Source organism: Sceloporus undulatus, chromosome 1, assembly GCF_019175285.1.
Source record: "Sceloporus undulatus isolate JIND9_A2432 ecotype Alabama chromosome 1, SceUnd_v1.1, whole genome shotgun sequence".
Taxonomy (NCBI): domain Eukaryota; kingdom Metazoa; phylum Chordata; class Lepidosauria; order Squamata; family Phrynosomatidae; genus Sceloporus; species Sceloporus undulatus.
In genome coordinates, this window is record NC_056522.1 from 41254287 (window position 1) to 41276606 (window position 22320).

General features: G+C 38.5%; 1 protein-coding gene across 2 annotated transcripts in view; it reads right to left on the reverse strand.

Moving 5' to 3' along the window:
• Positions 1-22320, reverse strand: part of RAB3GAP2 (RAB3 GTPase activating non-catalytic protein subunit 2) — a 53430-nt gene that overhangs the window by 2498 nt on the left and 28612 nt on the right. For both annotated transcript variants that reach the window (XM_042446313.1, XM_042446314.1), the window contains 13 exons: positions 20902-21029; positions 19461-19674; positions 17241-17338; positions 15879-15984; positions 12984-13144; positions 10432-10648; positions 7494-7667; positions 7259-7365; positions 4415-4481; positions 3495-3565; positions 2581-2616; positions 1680-1754; positions 625-843 (listed from right to left, as the gene is read on the reverse strand). In XM_042446313.1, coding sequence (XP_042302247.1) covers positions 625-843; positions 1680-1754; positions 2581-2616; positions 3495-3565; positions 4415-4481; positions 7259-7365; positions 7494-7667; positions 10432-10648; positions 12984-13144; positions 15879-15984; positions 17241-17338; positions 19461-19674; positions 20902-21029 — 1673 coding nt within the window. The remainder of the gene's footprint in view (positions 1-624; positions 844-1679; positions 1755-2580; positions 2617-3494; positions 3566-4414; positions 4482-7258; positions 7366-7493; positions 7668-10431; positions 10649-12983; positions 13145-15878; positions 15985-17240; positions 17339-19460; positions 19675-20901; positions 21030-22320) is intronic.

Sequence of the window (22320 nt, forward strand, 5' to 3'; positions counted from 1 at the left end):
CTTGTGATATTTTTGTTGCTGTTTATTCAGTGTATACACCACCATCTCTCTTTCTTGTGATATTTTTGTTGCTGTTTATTCAGTGTATACACCACCATCTCTCATTAAAATTAATCATGATTCTTAGGTACACATTTTATTTCCACTGTAAGATGGAACAGTTTTCAAAGTTAAACCAACTATGAAGGAGAAAATTATCACATTCTATAAAATTGAAATTATGGAAGAAGTGGGAAGCCTCCCAACATTCATATATACACCAAGCATAAAAAATGGTCATGTGTAATTTATTGTAATTTCAGTATTGTTTTCTACTTAAAACCTTCAAAGGTGAAACAGCTTTGAATGCACAGTAAGCTATACAAAACACAGGAACAAAAGAACCCCCACAAGGGCTGGCTAAAGTCTTCATGGAATATTTGTGACTTTCCCTTAAAGCTGCAATTCATTATTTCAAGAGTCACAAGGGGCAGCAATGAGGAAAAGAATCTTGAAGCACCTGACAAAGATGGATTTGAAATGTAGTCTTCCAACCTTTGTCCTAAATACATAAAAAATACATTTCATAGGGCTGACTGTTCTCAGTGCGGGCAAGAATTCATAATCACTCTTATGCAGACATACCTTGCTGTCAAAGAGAGAGAGGGGCTTCACACTCTTTAGGGAAAACTTCATGATTGCATAGAGGACAGTGCAGAGTACAGACTGGTGTTGAACAAGGGGGTAATGGATGTGTTTCTGCTCAAGGGCTAGTTCCACTAAGGAGATCTGTCCTTCAACAGACACCCAGGCATCTTCTGTGTCCAGCACAGGAGGTTGCATCTCATCACTCCGTACATCAGCCTAGAGTAGTAAAGCAGAAAGAAGTACTGGCATGTTTGAAACAGTAATTTAGTTTGTGAATTTATCACATCCAAAGCTTTTTCAAAGGTTTTCATTATTATTATTTTACTTTTTTTATTATTATAAACACATAATATACATATTAGACATACATACATATAACAAAAAAATTAACATGACATTGTTTATCGATAAAATTAACGCACAGTTATCGTATACTGTACACGGTAATATAACATTGTCACTTCTATTATCTTCCTTAATTGGGCCTTGCTCACCATCCCATATAGTAACTGTAACTTAATTTAGTTATTCCTTTTTCTCTTGACAAGAGGGGAGACAGCTACTTTTCTGTAGCTGACCTTAGTTCCATAATTTGTTCTTTTTCCCATTTTCTTTGAAATTTTTGTTCTGTTTTGCCATTAGTTGCCATAGTTATCTTATCCATCACCAGTAATTTGTTCACCTTGATTACCCATACTTCCTGTAAATTTTGATTTCCCCCTTTCCAATATTTTGCGAAGACAAAAGGTTTTCGTTATGAAAGATGCAAAAGAAAGAAGAATGTCATGCCAAAGTAGCATGTTTCAAATTTTTAAAAATTAAATGCACTCTAGACTCTATTTAGCTGAAAATGCTTATATTATTCTTGCCCTTGCCTTTCAAGAATGATGTTCAAGGATCTTTATAAAGAGACATAAGGATCCTAGGCTGTATAAAACTTTACATTTTGTCTATGTTGCAGACACATTCAGTTTCACAGCACGCTTATACAGCACACTTTATTAACCTATTAAAAACAATGTGAGGTATAAAACTGGGGTGCTGAGGTTTACCTCCATAAGAGTCTGAAGAAGATCCGAGCAAGAACCAAGAAAAGATGTCAGTGCAGTATCACTCATCCCTACATCCTATATGACAAATAAATAAATAAATAAGCCATTTCCCCTCCTGAATAAAGTTTTAAACATTTCTGGGTTTCTGGATGAAATAAATTTTCATAGGAAAAGCAACAAATTAACCACCATGGTTAATTGCACATATTTTTAAAACTATTCTAAAGATCATTAAATTTGCACTTCAATTAATATCTATGCAATACATACTGTAAAGAGATTATAAATAGATTAAAATTTTCTGGTGATTAAAAAACAGAATGTGCAAAATGAAAATGTTTGGATTTGAACACATTACTGGCCATCAATTCTGCTTGGCTTTAGAATTAAATGGTTACATTAGTATTAGTAATTATTCTGACAAAAGCCAAATAAGTTACTTAGGCAGAGATACAGAATTGTTCATAGTCACTTTGGTTTCATGAAAGCTAACTTTTTATCATAAATTTGACCTTTGGTTAAATACTGTAACTGGGCAGGACTGATAGCCAGCAGTACTTTACGCAGGCCAGAACTACTATCATAATTGGAACTGGAAGGAATTCCCTTTTTCAAGTTAACATAATCTGTGAAGTTAGGCATTAACAATGTAGTTAAAAGAAGCAAGAAGAAAGAATACAGCAGTTCCACCCTCCTCAGTCCCTGTTATTGTTGCCCTCTGCACATTGTCTGAAGAGGGCAGTCTCCTGTTGTGTCAAATCACACGGAGAATACCACTCCCCATCTTCACATGTTTATTCCACCCATGTTGGCCATGTCTAAAATGGGCTACAAATGCCACCAGATATGTCATTCTTACACATTCCCTTCAATAAAATATAGCAGTAAAGAAACTACTTACCCTTCTGCACAATCTGTCCTTTGGTGCTTTTCCAACCTATTACAGAAAGGTTTTCTTAGTAAGAAGCTGTGTAACAAAAAAACAGTGAACACAACATACTGGTATGCTACCACCAATCAATGTAAAGATCTCCTCCCTCCCTTTTGCTCCGCTGCCATTTCCTATGAAACCCGCAAAGCAGAGGAAAAATCAATTCATTCTTCAAGCTTCCATTCTAGTTGAGTTTTCTTTTCACCAACCCAACAATGGCCGCTATCCTGCATTGGTCCACAGCAACAGACAACTGGGTTCAAAGAAGGTGGGGTTGTTGCACAAGCCGGTGTTGAATTCCTCCCTCTGAATGACCAAAATTCACACACATTTGCCTTCTGCTGGGACGTGTGTTAACAGAATGCCAGACATTGTGTCCTTTCTGTTTGAGGTAAATGTGTTCCTTGTTAGTGACTGTTGGCACGAGCATCTAACTCCAGCCAAAATTCCAGAAGCAAAATATCCAGATGCAGCTAGACATTTTTTTTAAAAAAAGGTATGTGTATATTTAAAATAACAATTTTAGAAATGCAATTTAACATTTCATTAAAATAAACATGTATCTCACAATACTTTAATTTTTAGTTTGACCCAGCTACTCTTCCATATGTTGAGAGTAACTTGTCATTGTATGGCATTACACCAAGAAGAAAAACATTAAAAAGTACTTGCTACTTGTAAGAAAGTATCTGCTACAATGTGCATGTACCTTATCTGAAAAGTGCATTTTTTTTCCTCTTCAAAACTGTTTATTCACATGGAAATATACTTAGAAGCAAGCTAAGTGACCTGGTAAAACTAAGATTTAACTGAGGGACGATTCTGGTTTAAACCACAATGTTCTCCCAACTTTGCTAAAAAGAATGAGAAACTGTAACCATTACCTTGTCCATTAAGTAGGTAGCAGCAGAAAGCCTTTTCACTATGAATGTGTTCCACATCATCAATGCAATTCCTGCAACAATTACATGAATTTAAGCTCCAGAGCAGAGTTAGGTAAAAAAAATTGCATCTGTGCCCCCCCCCCCCCCCCCCCCCAAATTAAGCAAATGTGTTGGGCAGGTAATGTTTGAACATGTTAATATTACTGCTCCACAAAAGAACCTTAATTTCATCAGAATGAGATCAATCCTTTCCCATTTTTAATAAGGGGATGTTACACTTTGCAACTGATGTGTCATTAAATTATTTTTAAATCATCTGTATCTTAATATTGTAATTTGTGTAACTGTTTTGGTGGCAATAATAATAATAATATATTTATTTGTATCCTGCCTCTCCTGTTTGAGGAATGTAACTGTTGTAACTGTTTTGATATTGTAATTTTTTTGTTTTTATCTGTATCAAGTTAGTTAATTTTGTTATGAGTCACCTGAGTCCTTGTGAGAAATGGAAGATGTAAGAGACAGACAGAAAGGCAATCAGTCAGTTCTATTAACACTGTTTTAAAAGGGAATGGAAAACTGTTTGAATAGTCAATGAGCAAAACCACAACTTTGCAAAAGAATGAGAGTGGTATTCTGGTAGTCTGAATCATATTCAGGTCTCCCCTCACCTCTGAAGTTTAGACCTATTAAAAAGTGCTTCCCTCATGAAAATCGCTTCAATTGAAATGAGTGTGGACTGTCTTTTTGCTACTTTTTATAGAATTGGATTTCTTGTGAACAATAACAATACCTTCTGACAATGTTTTTTGCGTGGAAACCTCCAAAGATTATTCAGATCCCAGGAAATCTAGCTAAACACAATCTATGCACACTCATCTTGTTGCACTGAAACATTTAAGAGCCCTTTTGGTACTTACCATGTTGAATATGAGCATTGTCGATACATGTGAGATGTTCTATAGATCTGATGAGAAAATGTGCTTCCTTGTATTCAAAGATTAAAAGATAGACAGAAATAGAAATGTTAGAATTGATCATTGAAGTGAAGCAAATAAGCTGAACATCAGTGCATACTAAGATAACTGTTAAATACTTTGAGGCTTTAGTTAAACATCTTGGACTCTTATCATGTATCAATTACAGAGTTTTTAATACCCAAGAGCCCTGAATACTATATGCTGCAGGATGAAGCACATACATAAAGGAAGAGAAGTGCCACCTTATTTAAAACAAACACCCAAGAAGAATTCTATTAGCACAGGGGAAAGTTCTGTCCTTTTTTAATAGCTTTGCCTTTGAAAAAAAAATCAGATAGAAAACCCTGCACAGATGATTGGCTATTTCCCTGCAAAGTCTGTGAGAACAGGTATGCCATTAAAATGGAACACGAAAACACGCAATGGAACATAATTTCTAGCTTTAAAAACAGATGGTGAAAAATGAAACAGTGATAGTGGTCCCTTCCCTTACGCGGGGGAATCCGTTCTGGATCCTCCCCACCCCATGTAAGGGAAATTCCACGGATGCTCAAGCCCCATTAAAGATAATGGGGTTGTGCCCGCGGCAGCCCACAGCATATGCACCATGGGTGCGTGCTATTATTTTTTCCAGTGGGCGGCACGGCTTCTTCCGGCAGGCTTCCACCGTATGCTGGAAGTCACATAAGGCGCACCTGCATATAACGCGGGGTGCACTGTATGTATTATTCCCAGAGATTTGGAGTATTGGTGATTCTTTTTTTATTATTATCCTACAATAGAAAAATTTCTACAATATTATTTGCAATATACAATACAGTGGTACCCCGGGATACGAATTACCCAGCTTACGAATTTTTTGGGATACGAAAAAATCCCATAGGGATTTATTGTTTCGGCTTACGAAGGTTTTTTCGGGTTACGAAAAAACCCCGGCGCTGTTTTAAATGGAGCCGCGGCAGAGCCGCGGCTTTTTTTCCATTAGCGCCTATGGCAATTCGGGTTACGAAGGTTTTTCGGGTTACGAAATTAGCCGCGGAACGAATTAATTTCGTAACCCGAGGTACCACTGTATTTGTATTGTAACATGTTATTTGTTGTTGCTAAATGTCCTCGAGTCGACCTTGACTCATGGCAACCCTGTGAATGAGACATCTGCAAGACACCCTATCCCCCACTGCTCTGCTTAGGTCCCGTAGATTCAGGCCTCCGACCTCCCTGATTAGGGTCTATCTATCTGGCGTGTGGTCTTTCTCACTTCTGACTATCTTCTACCTTTCCTAGCATTATTGAATTTTCTAATGAGTCATGCCTTCTCATGATGTGGCTAAAGTACAGCATCTTCAATTTGATCATCTTGTCTTTCAGGGAGAGTTCAGGCTTGAACTGTCCAAGGACCCATTTGTTTTGTCTTTTTAGCTGTCCATGGTATTCTCAGCACTCTTCTCCAGCACCACATCGCAAATGAGCTGATTTTCTTATTATCCACTTGCTTCCTTGTACAGCTCTCACATCTGTACATTAACTATTTCAATTTCCTCATCTGTCTAGGCTGAATTTATGCAGTTTCTCTGTGGTCATTATTTTTGTTTTATGTTCAGCAGTAAGCCTTCCTTTGCACTTTCTTCTTTGGCTTAGTAATTGTTTGAAGTCTATGATGTTTTCAGCTAGTAGTGTGCTATTGACTACATATCTTAAATTGTTGATATTCTCTCCTCCTATCTTCACTCCTCCTTTCACTGTGTCTAAACCTGTTCTTTGTATGTTATTTTCTGCATACAAGTTGGGCAAATAAGGAGACAGAATACAGCCTTGTCTGACCCCTTTGCCAATTGGGAACCAGTCTGTTTTTCTATATTCTGTTCTAACAATAGCCTCTTGTCCTTAGTTTTCTCATTATAACTAACAAATGTAGTGGCATTCCCATGTCTTTAAATGCAATCCATAGCTTTTTGTGGTCTATACAGTCAAATGCTCTGCTACAGTTTATAAAACAAACACTGATTTTCTTCTGCAAATTGTTGGTGCACATCATTAGCTATTGTGCTTCCTGGTCAATTATGTTTAATAGTACAAATCTATTTCTTACATTGTCTGTAAATTCTGTTGAAATATTGTTCAGATCATTTTTTGGTATGATTACTTTTTTGCTTTTTTTTTTCAGCTTTGCTCTAATTTTTTATATAAGCAGTTCATGATCTGTACCACAGTCTGTACCTGGTCTAGTTTTGACCACAATAACAGAGCTTCTCCATTTTCTACTTCCAATTATACAATGTATCCTATTTTTGTATTGCATCTGGTGATGTCCAGTCTCCCCGCTGGTTGTATGAAGAAGGTATTTGCAATGAATAACCCCCTAAAATCCAGAGACCCAGCTCTCTGGTCAGACACTCTAATCTACTTCAGTCTTCAAAATACATAATTTAACACAGTACTTCATCCCAATTTTAATAAATAGGACAGCTGAACTGAATGTACTAATAGGAACCTAGTGCTTGCAGCCCTCACAAAATTTATAACTGCATCAATGATAAAAATGATCCACAATTTTACTTTAAAACAAGGTTTATAAGAATCACAGACCTTGTTTTTCAGCAGAACTGTGTTTTGGGGAGTATTCTAAGAGGGCTTTAGTTTTAAAACGAAGTGTTCCTCTACCACACACTTTGTTTTAACTTAAAAGTTGCTGGGAGCAAAAGTATGGGAGGGATTGTTTCCTTTTCACACACCAATCTGTAAAGTAGGAAACATGAGACATAAGAAAGTTAAATGCTTCATTACCTCTGGGTCTTTGTTCCATTGCACAACATACTCCCAACAGCAATGGGCATGGAGTACATCTGTCTCCAGACTACATGGAAATTGCTGATATGCTAAATGCAGTAAGCCTAAAAAGAAATTATGAAGGATCGTAAGTACTGTTTTTCAAGTGTTTATTCTTTTTCAACTGGAAACTATTCAATTTATTTTGTTCTTCCAGCAGCTTTTCATTCACATGTATGTTCTGCATCTTTACCTAGTATTGTTTCCAATCCTGTCTGATCTTCTTCACTCTCAAGCAGAAAACTGCTGCAAGACTGAGGCACGTCTTCCTCACTTTCGGTTTCTTCTCTTTTCCGACCCAGTCTGAGTAAGTGAAGGCTGAGGTCTTGTTTGAAGACCCATTTTGCTACACTGTCAGCAATACCTCCTGAAACAAATGAAAAGGTAATCTAGTTTCAATTATAGGGGTTTTTTTATTCCTCTGAAAAAAATCCTAGGGTCAGAACAATCTTGGAAGGTATCATTTGAAGTTGCAGTCAAGGGCTTATACATTTCATGGGAAAAGCAAACAGTAAAATGCCACATTTGAGAGATTGGACTGAGCACTTTCCATAACTTTTTTTTTTTAAAAAAAGAAAGACATGCAGAGCTATGTGTGTTGTTTATTTTTAAAATGGGGTTACATTTGCATGTGCAGTTACACACATGCAGCCTGAAGTAAGAGAATCCAGGTGAAGAATAAACATTTGATTCAGCTGAATCTATAAACTGGCCCAGCATGTCATCCCAGGATGACATATATGGAAAAGAAGTCTCAACACTTTCCCAAGCAACTAAAAGTGCTGAAATCAATATTTATAGATTCATCACATATGCAGAGGGAGGTGGTTATGCACATAGAACACAGCAAAGCTTCTGTTCTGGTAACCCAGGAATTACTTCCAATTGTTTTGGCTGGTTTCTCCAGAATACTAACAAAGCACAAACTTGCTTGCCTTTATAAGAACATATCAAATGCCTGTCTCAGGTTGAACTCTCTCGCCTTGGGCTAGTTTGATTATCTAGTATCTTCCTGCAAATGGGAAGGAGAATTTCACCTATCAGGTGTACATATGTTATAAATAAGTTGCTGTGGATGCTCCTGGCCTCTATCTAATCTAGCCTGTTAAGACTTTCAACCCTAGAAATTCAGATACCAGTGTCATATTCAAATCAACTTAATCATATGTCCCAGTATTCTGTTTATTGTATTTACACACAGAGAAACAGGTGGCTTATAATCCTAATGTTTATGTTTAATAAAACATTTTTGTGAGTGTTGCTTGAGACAATTTTAACATGCACTGCCCCTGGACAAGAAAAAAGTCAATCCTCTATTTATCAGTCTTCTCCCCTGTAGATGCATCTCACATCACCTACTGACACTAATCTTATTATCAGATTTAACCATACTAAACCTGAAATTGCTTTGTTAACAATAAGACTAACAGAATATATATACCTTTTTTATTCTTTGTTGTAAAAAGTTAATTAACATTTTAAATTCTTATTTGCACATCTTGATGCAGCTTTCTTCCACATCACCAGAATTTATTTTGCTTCCTGATACAGATATCAGAACTAATGCAACATCTTCTGTTATTTGGCTCTAATCTATCATCATGGTGAAAAGGCTTGTAGGCAAATTCTATAGCATGAAGCAGCAAACTGCAGATGGGGTAGTTTAAATGACTTTGAAAAGAAAAAGAAAATGTGAGAAACGTGGATGAGGTGTTGGTGAAAGCCAAGGAATAGGGTTTGTACAAGTGGGTCTATTTCAGTTTCATGTTTACTGGAATGTTGAATAGTTTTCTTATCAATTCAGACTAAATGCACAAATGCCTGTGCATTATAATCTCAAAGGCCTGTTACACACGGGCTCTTGAGGCGCCACCATCACGTGCTAGGGGTTGGCCGGGGACCTAGCGTCCACACCGGCCTCACCCCTATCACATGACGGGGGGCGTAATAATGGTGGTGCCCTATACACACAGGCGCCGCCATTATTACGTGTCGGACGCATAGCGTCCGCACATCGCGTGGCGCTTATGATGCTGCGAGTGTGCAATTGGCGCCTCGCGGCGTCATAACCGCGCCGCGGGAAGAAGCGCCATTTTGGAGCTTCTTATTTGCTCCGCAAAGGAGTCACGCGGTTTGGCTGCTGTGGCTCCCTCGCGGAGCAACCAGCAGCGCCAGCAGACCGCCGCTTTTAGGCGGTCTGTAACTGGCCAAAGTTAACTTTTTTTACATGTGTAGTTCACATCGTTTATTGATTATTATAGTTCATATTTATTCTTACTCATTAATTTGACCCAAGCTCGTTAATATACACAGGTAGCATTTATGAGTTCAATACCACTCAAAAGTGGTGGTCCATGGACTGCACCCAGTCCCTGAGCAACTGGATACCAGTTCCTGATGAGTCTCCAGGAAAGAAACTGGAGCCAATGAGCACAAATATGAAACCAGTTCCTGGCCCAGTGAAAGAAAAAGCTGCTAGTCACATCATTAGATAACGGAGATGCACTGTGCTAGTTAAAGAACTTGGAGTATAACAATGAATAAGAATACATATAATCCCTGATAGATGTATATGTAAACACTTGTAACTTTTGACACCACGGGCTATTGAAGTTTCAAGACTGTTTGGTTGGAAGTATACACTATGACCAGATCAAAGGTATACAAAAATTTTCATTTGATTCAATGGGCAATGATGCTTTACCTCTTAATAACCACAATGTGTAATAGAGCTAGATATGCTATCACAACCCTTACCTGGAAAAAGATCCAATAGGACAGCCTCAAAATTCAGATAGAGTGGCAATATGTCACAGAATATGGTCTTCAGCAAGGATAAAAACTAAAAACATGGGGCTCTAGCTAGTACAGCTGTTTTGTCAACAAGGCATCCTTCCATTTGCAAAAAGCACTCAAACAGAGGTGCCCAGTAATGGAAATTGAAGTAATGTCCCCCAACTCCCTGCATCATATTTCACAATGTTCTGGAAGATCCTCCTGGAGAAATAGTTCAGGGAAACAAGTGCTTGCAGGGAAGGAATGATAAATGAAAACTACCTCCCTCCCATTCCACAAGAGAAACTCTACTCATGGATATTTGGATCAAAGCAAAGATCTTCCAGCAAGATCACCTTTTCCTCCTTCAAGCAGCTTCTTCACAGAGAGTCTGCCAAGTGTCTCAGCCTGCAGAGATGAAGGCTGACATGTCTTCTTGCTCACTTTACTGTTCAGGAGTGTCTGAAGGATTAAGCAATCTTCTAACTGTTTCAGCAGAAGCTTCCAGTATTCTGTATCGAGCGACAGTGCTTCCCAAGGATCTGCATCACCACCTACAGTTATATGGGAAAACTAACAGAGAAGATTATCCATTCTTCATGAGACTTAGAAGAAGAAATCCAAGTCCAAGTTATCTTGGACTATTTTATACTATTCAGAGACATAGCCCTGTTAGTCTAGAATATATGTGAAGGGATCATGTAGCATCTTTGAGACTAATGGATCAAAAGAAGTTGTACCACAAGCTTTTGTAGACCTTCATAGGCAATGGCTTCCTGACACACTATATATATTGTAACCCTGGTTAACACATTGGCTTCAAGAGGATGCTCTTGTCCAGTTTATCTTATCTCCTTTCTGGATCCTACCTTGTACACACACATTCCAAAACTCCCTCCACCTTTCCCATGGCCATCCACACATCCTGGCCTCAGGCAACATCTTTCTACCTACCTTTGTCCCTCAAAGACCACAGTTAAAACTGATCTTGTCACTTCATCACCACATTCCACAAATTTTGCATTTCTATGGCCATACATACAGTCTGATTATAAAGCTACTTCCTGGGCACCAGGTTCACTCCATGTATCTGAGAAGCAGACCCAGGCTACAAAAGCTTATGCTACAACTTTGCGCTCAGTTAGTCACAAGTGCTACAAGATGCTTTTGCATACTGAAATTTTACACTAGGCAAAGGCAAATCCTGTCTGCCAAATGGTACATTCAAAAGAAAGCTACAGCTAAATCATAAATGTCTGGAATGTGCCACTAAGATACGTGTTAATTATCAACCAGAATAAAATTTACCAAGGTCCCATGGAATCAATGAGTCTACTCAATGACTCTCAGTCCTGGGAAAAGAGTGGGATACAAATAAATATAATAAATGAATGAATGAATGAATACTCTAGTTGGGATTAACAATAAAATTTACACCATGATGTTTTACAAATATCAATATACAGTACCATCCTTTCACTCTCATGCATTAGGATTTCTTCAAAAATTGCTATGAATGAGTTGTACTGCTCAACTCCCCCCCCCCCCCACACACACAAAATTCTCATTGAGTTTATGACTCCAACAAGAATTCCAATTAATGCTGGGACATGAAAATGTCCCAACAAAAAAGGACTGCTTTTGGACATAGAATCAAGTGTGTTTCAGCCTGTTTTAATCTGAGACTTGATCCTTTCAATGCCTAATTATCCAGATTTGCAAATAACTAAGTCACTGGCATTAAAAAAAAAGGTCTCCCCTTCTCCTGTGTCTTGCAATAGTGAGGCAGCTGAACTCACAGTGAAGTGTGTGAACCCTTATGTCTGGAATGCTGATTGTTCTATTCGACATGCATTAATGTAACTCTTTCAAGCCCACACCAGAATGTAACAAGACAATTATAAATAGTTGATATACTAGGAACAATTTCTCCCATATGGACAGTCACTGTACACCCTAGCATCCAGTGCCATAAAACAAAAGACACAATAAAAATAAATAAGACCAGAGAAAAACTAAACTTTTCTTGTCATATGGCTAATTTCCTGAATTCAATAAATTTCAGTGTCTCCCAAATGGGGGAAAATACCCGGAACTGATCTACTGAGTCTTGGTTTATCATCACCACTACACACAGAAAAATGAACTAAGACCTGAACCAGTGGCATATTGGGATTTATTTTGGGAGCCCAATTGTTTTATTTTTTTGTTTGTATGTTTGTTGTAGAAAAACTACACATGAAAAGTGGCTGTATTTGATGAAATGGTTTATAGTTGTGTAGGTGATGATTTCATAAAATGCCTAGATCTGATACTATGTGGATTCTGTAACAAAAGGTGATTGTGAAGACACCCACTGTAATGCATTATGGTTAAAATCAGGCCAAGTAGGAAAAGGTCACAATTTCTTGGCCTAGGATTGATGTGAAAATAAGTACATGCGGTCTTGACTTCATTGGACAAAGGGTGAGATAAATACATAATCTACTTATATGGGACAGGAGTGTGATACAAAAGCTAACCTTCCTAAAAGTCTAAGATTTGAGCAAGAACAAATCAGAGCCTAATTAATGGTTATATTTTATTTTATTAAATTTATATATCACTTTTCCCCCAACATTAAAGTTAGTGAAAAGCAACACAACTAAAAACAGCTCATGATGTTTGCAATGCATAAGCATATCAAGAAATTTTATTTTACTTTTCTAGTTTATAGCATAAGCCACACTAATCAGCCATGGCCTTACGCTTGTACATCTAGATAAACAAATGTTGTCATAATTTTCCAGACAACTGAAAGTTTAAAAGTTTAAAATCAGTTCCTTTACAACATACAGAATATATATATTTTTTGTGGCAGAGAGCAGCAGTTGATTTATGGTAGAGGAAAGAAAGCTAAGTTACTTACCTTTTTCTCTGCTATGCCGTCAGTTATCTGTGTTGTTACAGAATGCCCAACATGAGCAGATAATAAGGCAGCTCCATTATTCTCTGACTGAATACAGGCGGTACGCATTTGTTGCCACCAAGGGGAGACAGACTGAGAGTCCCATGACTCATCTATTGCAACTAAAATAAAAGGGGAAGGGAGAATCAGGTGTAAAAAATTGTCAACTAATGAAAACCTAAAATGAAATATGCAAATGAAGAACTTTAAAATGAAAAGAAATTGTATTTTTAAAAACTGCTAGCAGGTTAAACACAGCATGTGTAGCCTACAATGTTTAGTCAACTAAAATGTTATGACAAAAATCACTTGATTGAGGGTTGTTGGTGGTTTTGTTTTTAAATAAAGCACACAGAACTGGCTTCCAAAGTGAGGAAATGTCTCTTCTAAAATCCATGCACCAACAAACATCTCCAGCAAATGCTGGTGCCACTGTTAGAAAAGGCACTCCCTGACAATTCTAAAAGGAAAAACAAGGCTGGCTGTGTCTTTTAAGTCTCTGCCAACTGCTGCTCCTACCTGATAATGTAGAACCAAAGTATGGTATTATAGCAAAGGCTGAACTCTTGTGTCTTCTATATTGTATGAGTGACAGATCTCTAGCACAATCTCTCTGATCCAGTGGTCCACTGATCCACGTTTAAACGATTAAAATTCCTACAGTTGGCTTAGATTTTAATAACTGAGTCAGCTTAGTTTTAAAAATCTACAATATCTCTTAAAAAATAGTCATATTATTTTCCTTTAAAATTTTACCTTCATATATTTTCTATATTAGTTAGTTACCTACTAACCTAACATTCTCTGGGAATCACATAGAATGTAATATAAAAACAACTTAAAACTCTAAAATACAAAATCCCACAAAGCAGCACTTAAAAAAAATACAAAATGCACAGAGAAAACTGGAAGCATAGCAGCAGCCACTATTAACCTTAAAAATTCCAGAGGAAAAATAGCCTTGAAATAAAAAGTTAGAAAATAGCAGGGGAAAGTGAAATCAAATTTCATAAGACTTTAAATATAATGCATGACTTGCTTAGCACTAAAACAGAATTTTAGTAGACACTGGGGCCTTCTGTGGGAAGAATATTTCACAAGTGAGGGATTGCTGGTAAAAAGGTTTTCTCTCTTATGAAGATCCACCCTGTTACAGATTGCAGATATACACCGAGCAGAATTTTCTTGGAATATGTATACAGTAGTTGTTTCCAGGTATCATGCTCCCCAGTTGCAAACTCCTTTAAAACCAACAATTTGAACTGGGTCCAGAAACTGATTAGGCCAGTAAAGACAGTGAAGCGTTGATGAAATATGCTTAATCCCAGTCATTGGTTTTGCAGCCAACTACACTGTGCCCTCACAATTTCAGATAGCTTTTAAAGGCTATGCAGTGCATTACCATAATCTCAACTGGAGGTTAAACAGGGAAGATATTACCATTACTAACAATGGAATTCTGCACACTTTCATCCAACAGTGGATTGTCATATTTTATAGCACTTTACACTGAGACAAAATTGGGAAAATATCTCGGCCAAAATTTATCACAGAAATCTTTTGTTTGCTTGCTTTTTTAAAAAGAAAAAAAAAACTCTCCCTGGATGAATATTCTCTCTCACATACCATCTTAAAACAGTGCTGAATCATCATTTCATCCAGTAATGTGAAGAAACGGATGAGGGGAACTATAGGAGACTTTAAAATTCAATCCCATGAGTTGTAGGTGAGGGATTAGGTGACACAGAAAACTCCTTAAGGACTAAAGAGAAAACTCAAAAAACCACATAAATGTTGACTAGCGATATAAAATTGTTCCTGACGATTAGGCAATATGAGACTAAATTTCCCACCGCCTAAGTATTCAGTTATGCAGCATATGATCTCCTACAGGTAACAGACAAAATATAGGTCTGTGTTTGTATCACGCCATGTAAAATCGTGACCATCAGGATCTGTTGTTTTGGAATGAGTTGAAGGTGAAGACAAAGAAGTAAACAGAATTTTAAAATGCTTTATATATGACAGTAAGTAGTAATAGGAATCACCATTCATAGGATAATTTTATCTAGAAGCTGAGATAAATGGGTTGAGAGCAGAAATTGGGGGAGGGGGGAAGTTGAGAGAGAAATTTCTACAGCAAGCTCAACTGTACAAAGTAACATATGAAAGGTCTAGTACACCAAGTGTAAGAAATTCACTTGGTCTTTTAAAGTATGAAAACACTGGTATAACCACAGAGGACCATTAAACAACTTCTAAATTAACCATAATTTCATTTATTTTGAAATAGATTAATGCACACAAAGGTCCAAAACACACAGCAGAAATAATCCAGTTTGAGACAGCTTTAACTGCCCTGGCTCAGTGGTAGGGAATCCTGGAAATGGTAGTTTATTGTGGCACCAGAGCTCTCTCATACAGAAGACTAAATGTCTCACAAAACAACAGTTCCCAGAATTCCCTAGCACTGATCCAAGGCAGTTAAAGTGGTCTCAAACTGGATTATTTCTGCAGTGTGTTTTGGATCTCAATTTACAGTTTTAATTACAATCTGGAAAATCAGTAGCCTGCTTTCAAAAAAATATGTACCAACTATTTCCATTCTGTGGTTTGGCTGTTGGACTATGACTCTGGAGACCAGAGTTTGATTCCCACCTCAGCCATGAAACTCACTGGGTGCCCTAGGGCAAGTCACTTGCACTCAGCCTCAGGGGAAGGCAATGGCAAACCTCCTCTGAACAAATCCTGCCAAGAAAACCCCATGATAGGGTCGCCTTAGGGTCAACATAAGTTGGAAACTACTTGAGGCCACACAACAACAACAGCAATTTCCATTCTATAAATTCCTCTTACCTGTCATTTTGCTCAGAAGAGACAGTGCAGCATGAAGGCAGCAAACAGACTGTGTTTTATGAAGAATATCTTTCTCCTTCGAAAGCCACACACTGAGAAGAAGGGACTGGGAGACAAACGCAAACAGAGAGAGAGACTCAGGCTACATCCGCACTGCAGAATTAATCCTGTATGACACCACTTAACTGCCATGGCATAATGATATGGAAAGTGTTAAAGTGTTGCCAACTAGGATTATTTCTGCAGTGCAGATTCAGCCTCATAAGGGCAGCCTATGCTTTGTACACAGAACCTCAGGCCAGGTTTTTTGCTCTCCCTCCCCAAAGATCCACAAAACTCATTTTTTCCAAAAATATTTCTGCTCCCAGCTAACTCCAAACTCCCTGTAACATAGGGATGGGCATCTGTGGAAGGCTAGGGGGCTGCACTAGCCCTCCAGTAAACCTTGGAGGGCAATTCTCCCTACCACACATGCTCCCACAAAATATTATCATGCAGAGGACATGGGGCATTTTTTTTTGGGGGGGGGATTCCCTTGGTTCCAAAAGAGCATTTTCAGGCATTTTGAAGCAAAACAATTTCTTTAGAAAAATTTTGAAAATTTTTATTTTGACCTGGTGGAGGCTCCAAGGAGACTCCAAACATAATGGAAATGTTCTCCATACCCCTTAGGTATCATTTTTGGGTATCTTACAGCAAAAAAAAAAGTTTTCTCACCAAAAGAGCCCTGGGGAGTCACATGCAGCCCAGGGGCCCACTTTTCCTAGAGTGTATATGAGGAAATTTTGCCAATTTTTTTTCCTTCATGGGCACTTGTAAATGCAAGAGAGGCCTCTTTTCTACATAAAATGGCCCAGTAGTTGACTTCTTGGTCTCTTCCTGTTATAGAAAAGATTCTACTTAGCATAAAATAGCTGGGAGGGGCAAAAACATGGCAAAACTGCCCCATCACAAGTAGGTGTTTAGGGGCATTTGGTAGCAAAAAAAAAAAAAGTAAAATAAGAATTGTAGTCCTCTAAGATCTCCTTGGGGGCCAATGAAGCCCATGAACTACCAATATATGCCCAATAAGCTCCCTGTGACATTAATGTACTGCGTAAAGTACTTCTTATTTAAAACTGCTGCTTCACATTTGTAAGCCCTCTTTTTGATTATACATTTCTAGATCCCTCTTATACACATTTGCCATGTTTTACATCCCCTCCCAACCCCAAAAGCGTCCATTTCCACTCTGAGACAGCTCCTTATTTCTCATACATATTAACTGTCAAACAGCAGGCACTCAGTATCAGAGAGCTGACAAAATGTTGGTCTGGGTCATGATTAGGAAGAGTAAAACATAACAGATAACATCACACTCACCAGTAACAGTTGGGGACTAAAACCTGCAGACTCCAGTATCTGACATGTTTCTTCTGTGGAACTTTCACCATGTAAACATTTCCAGAAAAAAAAACTTCCTATGGACAGAAACAGTCCAGTTTAGTTTACCTTATTATCAAAAATTATATTGGTAACCTAGGCTTAAAAGCAACTAAGACTGAGCCAAATTAGTTGGGACCTAAATAATATTGCCAGGGGTGATTGTATATAGTCATGTATAAGTTCAGAAATTTTAGTAAAAAAATCAACCCAAAAATGCTAGGCTGACTTACCCACTAGTCAACATCAGTAGAATCATAGAGTTGGAAGAGACAGCAAGGGCCATCCAGTCCAACCAACTCCCTGCCATGCAGGAAATCTAAATCAAAGCATCCCCAACAGATAGCCATCCAGCCTCTGTTTAAAGACCTCTAAGGAAGGAGGCTCCACTACACTTTGAGGGTGTTTGTTCCACTGTTGAACAGCCCTTACTGTCAGGAAATTCCTCCTAATGTTGAGGTGGAACCTCTTTTCCTGTAGCTTGCATCCATTGCTCCGCGGCTATCATATCACCTCTTAATCTTCTCTTCTCCAGGCTAAACATCCCCTTCTCTGAGCAGAGTGGAAGAAGGCAAGTACTTAGTCCACCCCAGGAGAACCTAAAAGAGGCACTGACCCCCTCAAGTCTCTCTGTTGTGGGGCTGATTCTGGCCTTTTTGAATACCTACAGTAGGTGGGAAAGTGGTGGCTTCCCCTCAAAGGAACGCCAAGAGAGTAGAGGGGCATGGTGCTTCTTTTCTATCCCCCCAGGACAGTCTAAGCTCTTGTCTTTCACCATTCTACTTAATACTGTTCCTTAACTCTTGCCTCTGGTTGCCGCTCTCCCACACGTTTTACTGTAGTTCCCTCCTTATCCATCAAATCTTTAGGGTGAACAAAAACAGTTGTGCACATCAATTTTGTAAGTTCTGTCTCATATTCTTTCTCCCCCTTCACATTCCCTAGCTCAGGGGTGAGGAAAGATTGGTCTGTGACCTAATACAGCCACCAGTGGCATATTTGGTGGCTCAAAAATGTAGAAAGAAATGTTGAAATGTTTTGTACATGAGGAGGGGAGTGTCAAATATCATTTAAAAGTGCCCAAGCAGAAGATGTAGCCATCCAAGGTTTCCCAGGAAGGCCAGTGCCATCCCAAACTCCAAAAAGTTGCCCACTCCTGCTCTAGTCCTACGCAGGGCTTAGGTTTAAGCTGGTAACAGAACACAAAGGACTACAATGTCATACCCATAGTACACAAGCCTGTGGGGGGATCAGCCTCTGCCTGTACCTTGTGTTACAGTGCATGTGTGTGCAACATAGCAATAGAAATAGCAAGTACATTTCTATACCGCTTATCAGTGCGCTTAAGCACTCCCTAAGCGGTTTACAAATTGTAAGCTATTTGCCCCCAACAATCTGGGTACTCATTTTAGTGACCTTGGAAGGATGCAAGCCTGAGTCGAGCTTGAGCCCTTTTGCTGGTATTGAACTCACAACCTTATGGTTTGTGAGTGAGTGGCTGCAGTACAGGCATTTAACCACTGTGCCACCAGAGCTCTTTTCATGGCATCTGTAATGTCAGGGGTCGGACTACATGTCACGGACCTGCTCCTGCTTACATGTTCAAGTTATTAAGTGAGGTAAGTAAAGAACTGGGAGTGATCTAGAGATATTATATTCCTAAATGTAGCTCTGTTTTCTGTGACCCTTGCCTAGTGGGTGGTACTAGAAATTAAACCACAGAATCATAGAGTTGGACAGGACCTCAAGTGCCATCTAAACCAAACCCCTGCTATGCAGAACTACACAGCAAAATCATTCCTGGAAGATGTCTAGCCAGTCTCTGTGGTGGAGACTCCACCATCCTCTGAGGCAGTCTATTCACTGTCTTACAATAAAGAAATTCTTTCTAATATTTTCGTGAATCTTTTATCTTGAAATTTGAATCTATTGCTTCATGTTCTAGACTCTGAAGCAACAGAAAACAAGCTCACTCCATCTTCCACTTGGCATCTCTCCAAGTATTTAAATATGGCTATCATATAACCTCTCAGTCTTCTCTTCTCTAATTTAAACATATCCAGCTCTAATCACTGGATACCTCCTTCTCCATCTAGAGAACAGGGAATGTATAGTGGTGATCCCACAGCCAAGGGTGTATCCTTCATGAAAGGCTCATACCTAAAGCCACGTATTCACTCTCCTCTAGCTTCTTCACATTAATCACATCCTTTTCATAATCCAAGTATTCCAAGAAAGTTTTCACAGGCAGCACACCATCTTTATCATCCGCAAAATGAACAGAAGGTTGGGTGTTCTGTTGCTTGTAATTCTCCAGTAACATCTGAAGCCTAGCAAACTCTTCATCCTCTAATCTGAGTAATTTAGCCAGGTCCTTAAAAGGAATAAATTAAACATTTAACGGTAAGAACTACATATATCCCAGAAATGCTAATGTAAGATTCCATGCCACACAGTTTTTCTAACAGGGCTGATACAAAACATTTTGCCAACCTGAGCAACTCTATTTTGCTGCATAATCTGAGATTCATCTCCGACCTAGACTATCCATCACAATGTGACAGAAGAATCTGGGATGACACAACTTGCAGTACAATCACTTTGTATCACATGCTACTTTATTGAAGTTCCTTTAAAAATATGATACCCTCACATTACTTTGGCAGTTGAAACAACCATGACTTTAATACATAATTGACTATTTGACCTCAAGCAAAGGTGCTTGAGAAACCATTTTTTAAATATATTCTTTTCTTGCAATGCCCATCTCATGCATAAATAAACAATAACACAATGCCACTATACTGATTAAATCCATAGGCACAACTCAAAACACCCATCAAACTGACTGCTAACTACCAGGAAAAGGCTTTAAAATGTTTTACTAGGTTTAATTTACAGCCTTCTGTGACAGAAACCTCATTGTGTCATACCGTACTTTACCAACTTTAGGTAAGGAAAAAAATGTTCATTACACAAAAAGCATGTATATTAGTGCATGAATTGACAAACTGCTGATTCTCATAACAGTGAAATCTCTTATATGGAAACATATGACATTTTATCCCCATACAGACATTTACAGTATATGCTGAGCTAGGAAAAGTTATTCTTTTGCACTACAATTCCCAGAATCCTCTGGCCAGCTCCCAGAAGAAGCTCATATTTTGTGGCTGCTGCAAAGTCCTTGCTGAATGACCAAAAAGGTAATTTTTCCAAGTTCTGGTTTCTGTCTATGAAACGCATAAAGCAACAAGCTCTCACTACACATTATGGGCAAAAATTAAAGCAGTATGCATTTGGGTATCTTTATTATTAGTAGTATTAGAAATCTGGCTCCCCTGATATAGAATAGCACAAACCCCAATCACTTTAAAAAAAAACAGCAACAGCAATTTAGGCAACAGCTTCAGATTTTATTAAATGTTGCTTAGGACACTTATATTTTTTTAAAAGACGATGGCTTTGTCCATATAGTTTCTTCTGTGTTTGTTCTCTCTCTCTCTGTGTGTGTGTGTGTGTGTGTGTGTATCACTCAATCACACACACCAAGGAGTGATTCATAATTTTCTTTCAGAAAATCATATTTTCCATTACTCACGTTATCAGATGGTACTGTTCCAGACTCTATGGTCAGAGAATTTAGCTTGTTTACTGACTCATGAAGATGCAACAGTTTCAGTTTGTTTGCACAAAACTGGAGAAGTCCTTCATCAATACAATCTACCTCTGGAGGGAGAAAGTGGTGAGGGGAGGAAATAAAGAAGCATATTAGTCTCACTGACTGTTTAATGGAGCTGCAAAATCTTTCTGTGGCTACATTTAACTCTGTGTTAAGCAATATTTCCAGTGCACAAATGCTTACATGACGATCATGTTTTATCCAGTTATAGTCTGGTAGAATTCTGCCTATAGGCAAAAGAAGTGTCAGCTTCTCTATTATCAAGTACAAATTATGCCAGGAGGCAGCCAGCAGTCTATGACAATTGTGGGATCCAACCAAACTATGAATTCACAGATGGTCACTCAAAGAACCAGAATTACAGGTAAGTAACCTGTTCTTTGTAATCTCTGTGAATCAAACAAATGGGCAACTGGCAAGCTAACTCACCCTGAGGCAGGATCCATGTCAATCCAATAATGAAGAAAGCACTGCCCATCCAAACAAACCATCTCCTCTGGATCAAACATCAAGCCTCTTAATGGGAAATGGATGTAGAGGGTTGTCACTCTACATACGTCAGGCAATGGAACACCACTCACAAATGCCATGGAAGCAGACAATGCTCTAGCAGAATGAGCCTGAAAACCAGCACACCTGGGAGACAAGCCAACTCATATGCCAACATAAGTGTCTTCACAACCCACTTAGCAAATGTTAGAAACCATATCTGAACACACATCTTGACTCCAGAATAACCTACAAAGAGTCTTGGGGTTTTTTGTTTGCTTGCTTTTTCCAAAAAAAGGCCATTTTTTTACATAGGAGGCCAGTGCTCTCCGTGCATCCAGACAGTGCAGTGTTCTCTCTAAAGGAATACTAGTATTTTGTAGGAAAGTTGGCAGAACAAATTTTTGCTGCAATGGAAAGCTGAAATAACTTTTGGTAAAAATGAAGTATCAAGTCTTGATACCATCTTTGTCCAATGAAAAATTAGAAAGAAATCGTTAGCTGTGAGTGCTGCTAATTCCTCCACTCTCTTGGTCACAGAAGTTGGAAGAGACCACAAGGGCCAGCCAGTCCAATCAACCCCCTGCCACGCAGGAATAAACAATCAAAGTACTCCTGACAGCCTCTGTTTAAAACCCTCCAAAGGCGGCGACTCCATCAAACTCCAAGGCACTATCAACAGCTCTTGCTGTCATGAAGTTCTTCCTAATGTTTAGGTGGAATCTGTTTTTCTGTAGTTTGAATCCATTGCTCCATGTCCTGGAGCAAACAAGCTTGCTCCATTCTCAATATGACATCTCTTCAAATATTTAAACATGGCAATCCTGTCATCTCTTAAGCTACTTTCCA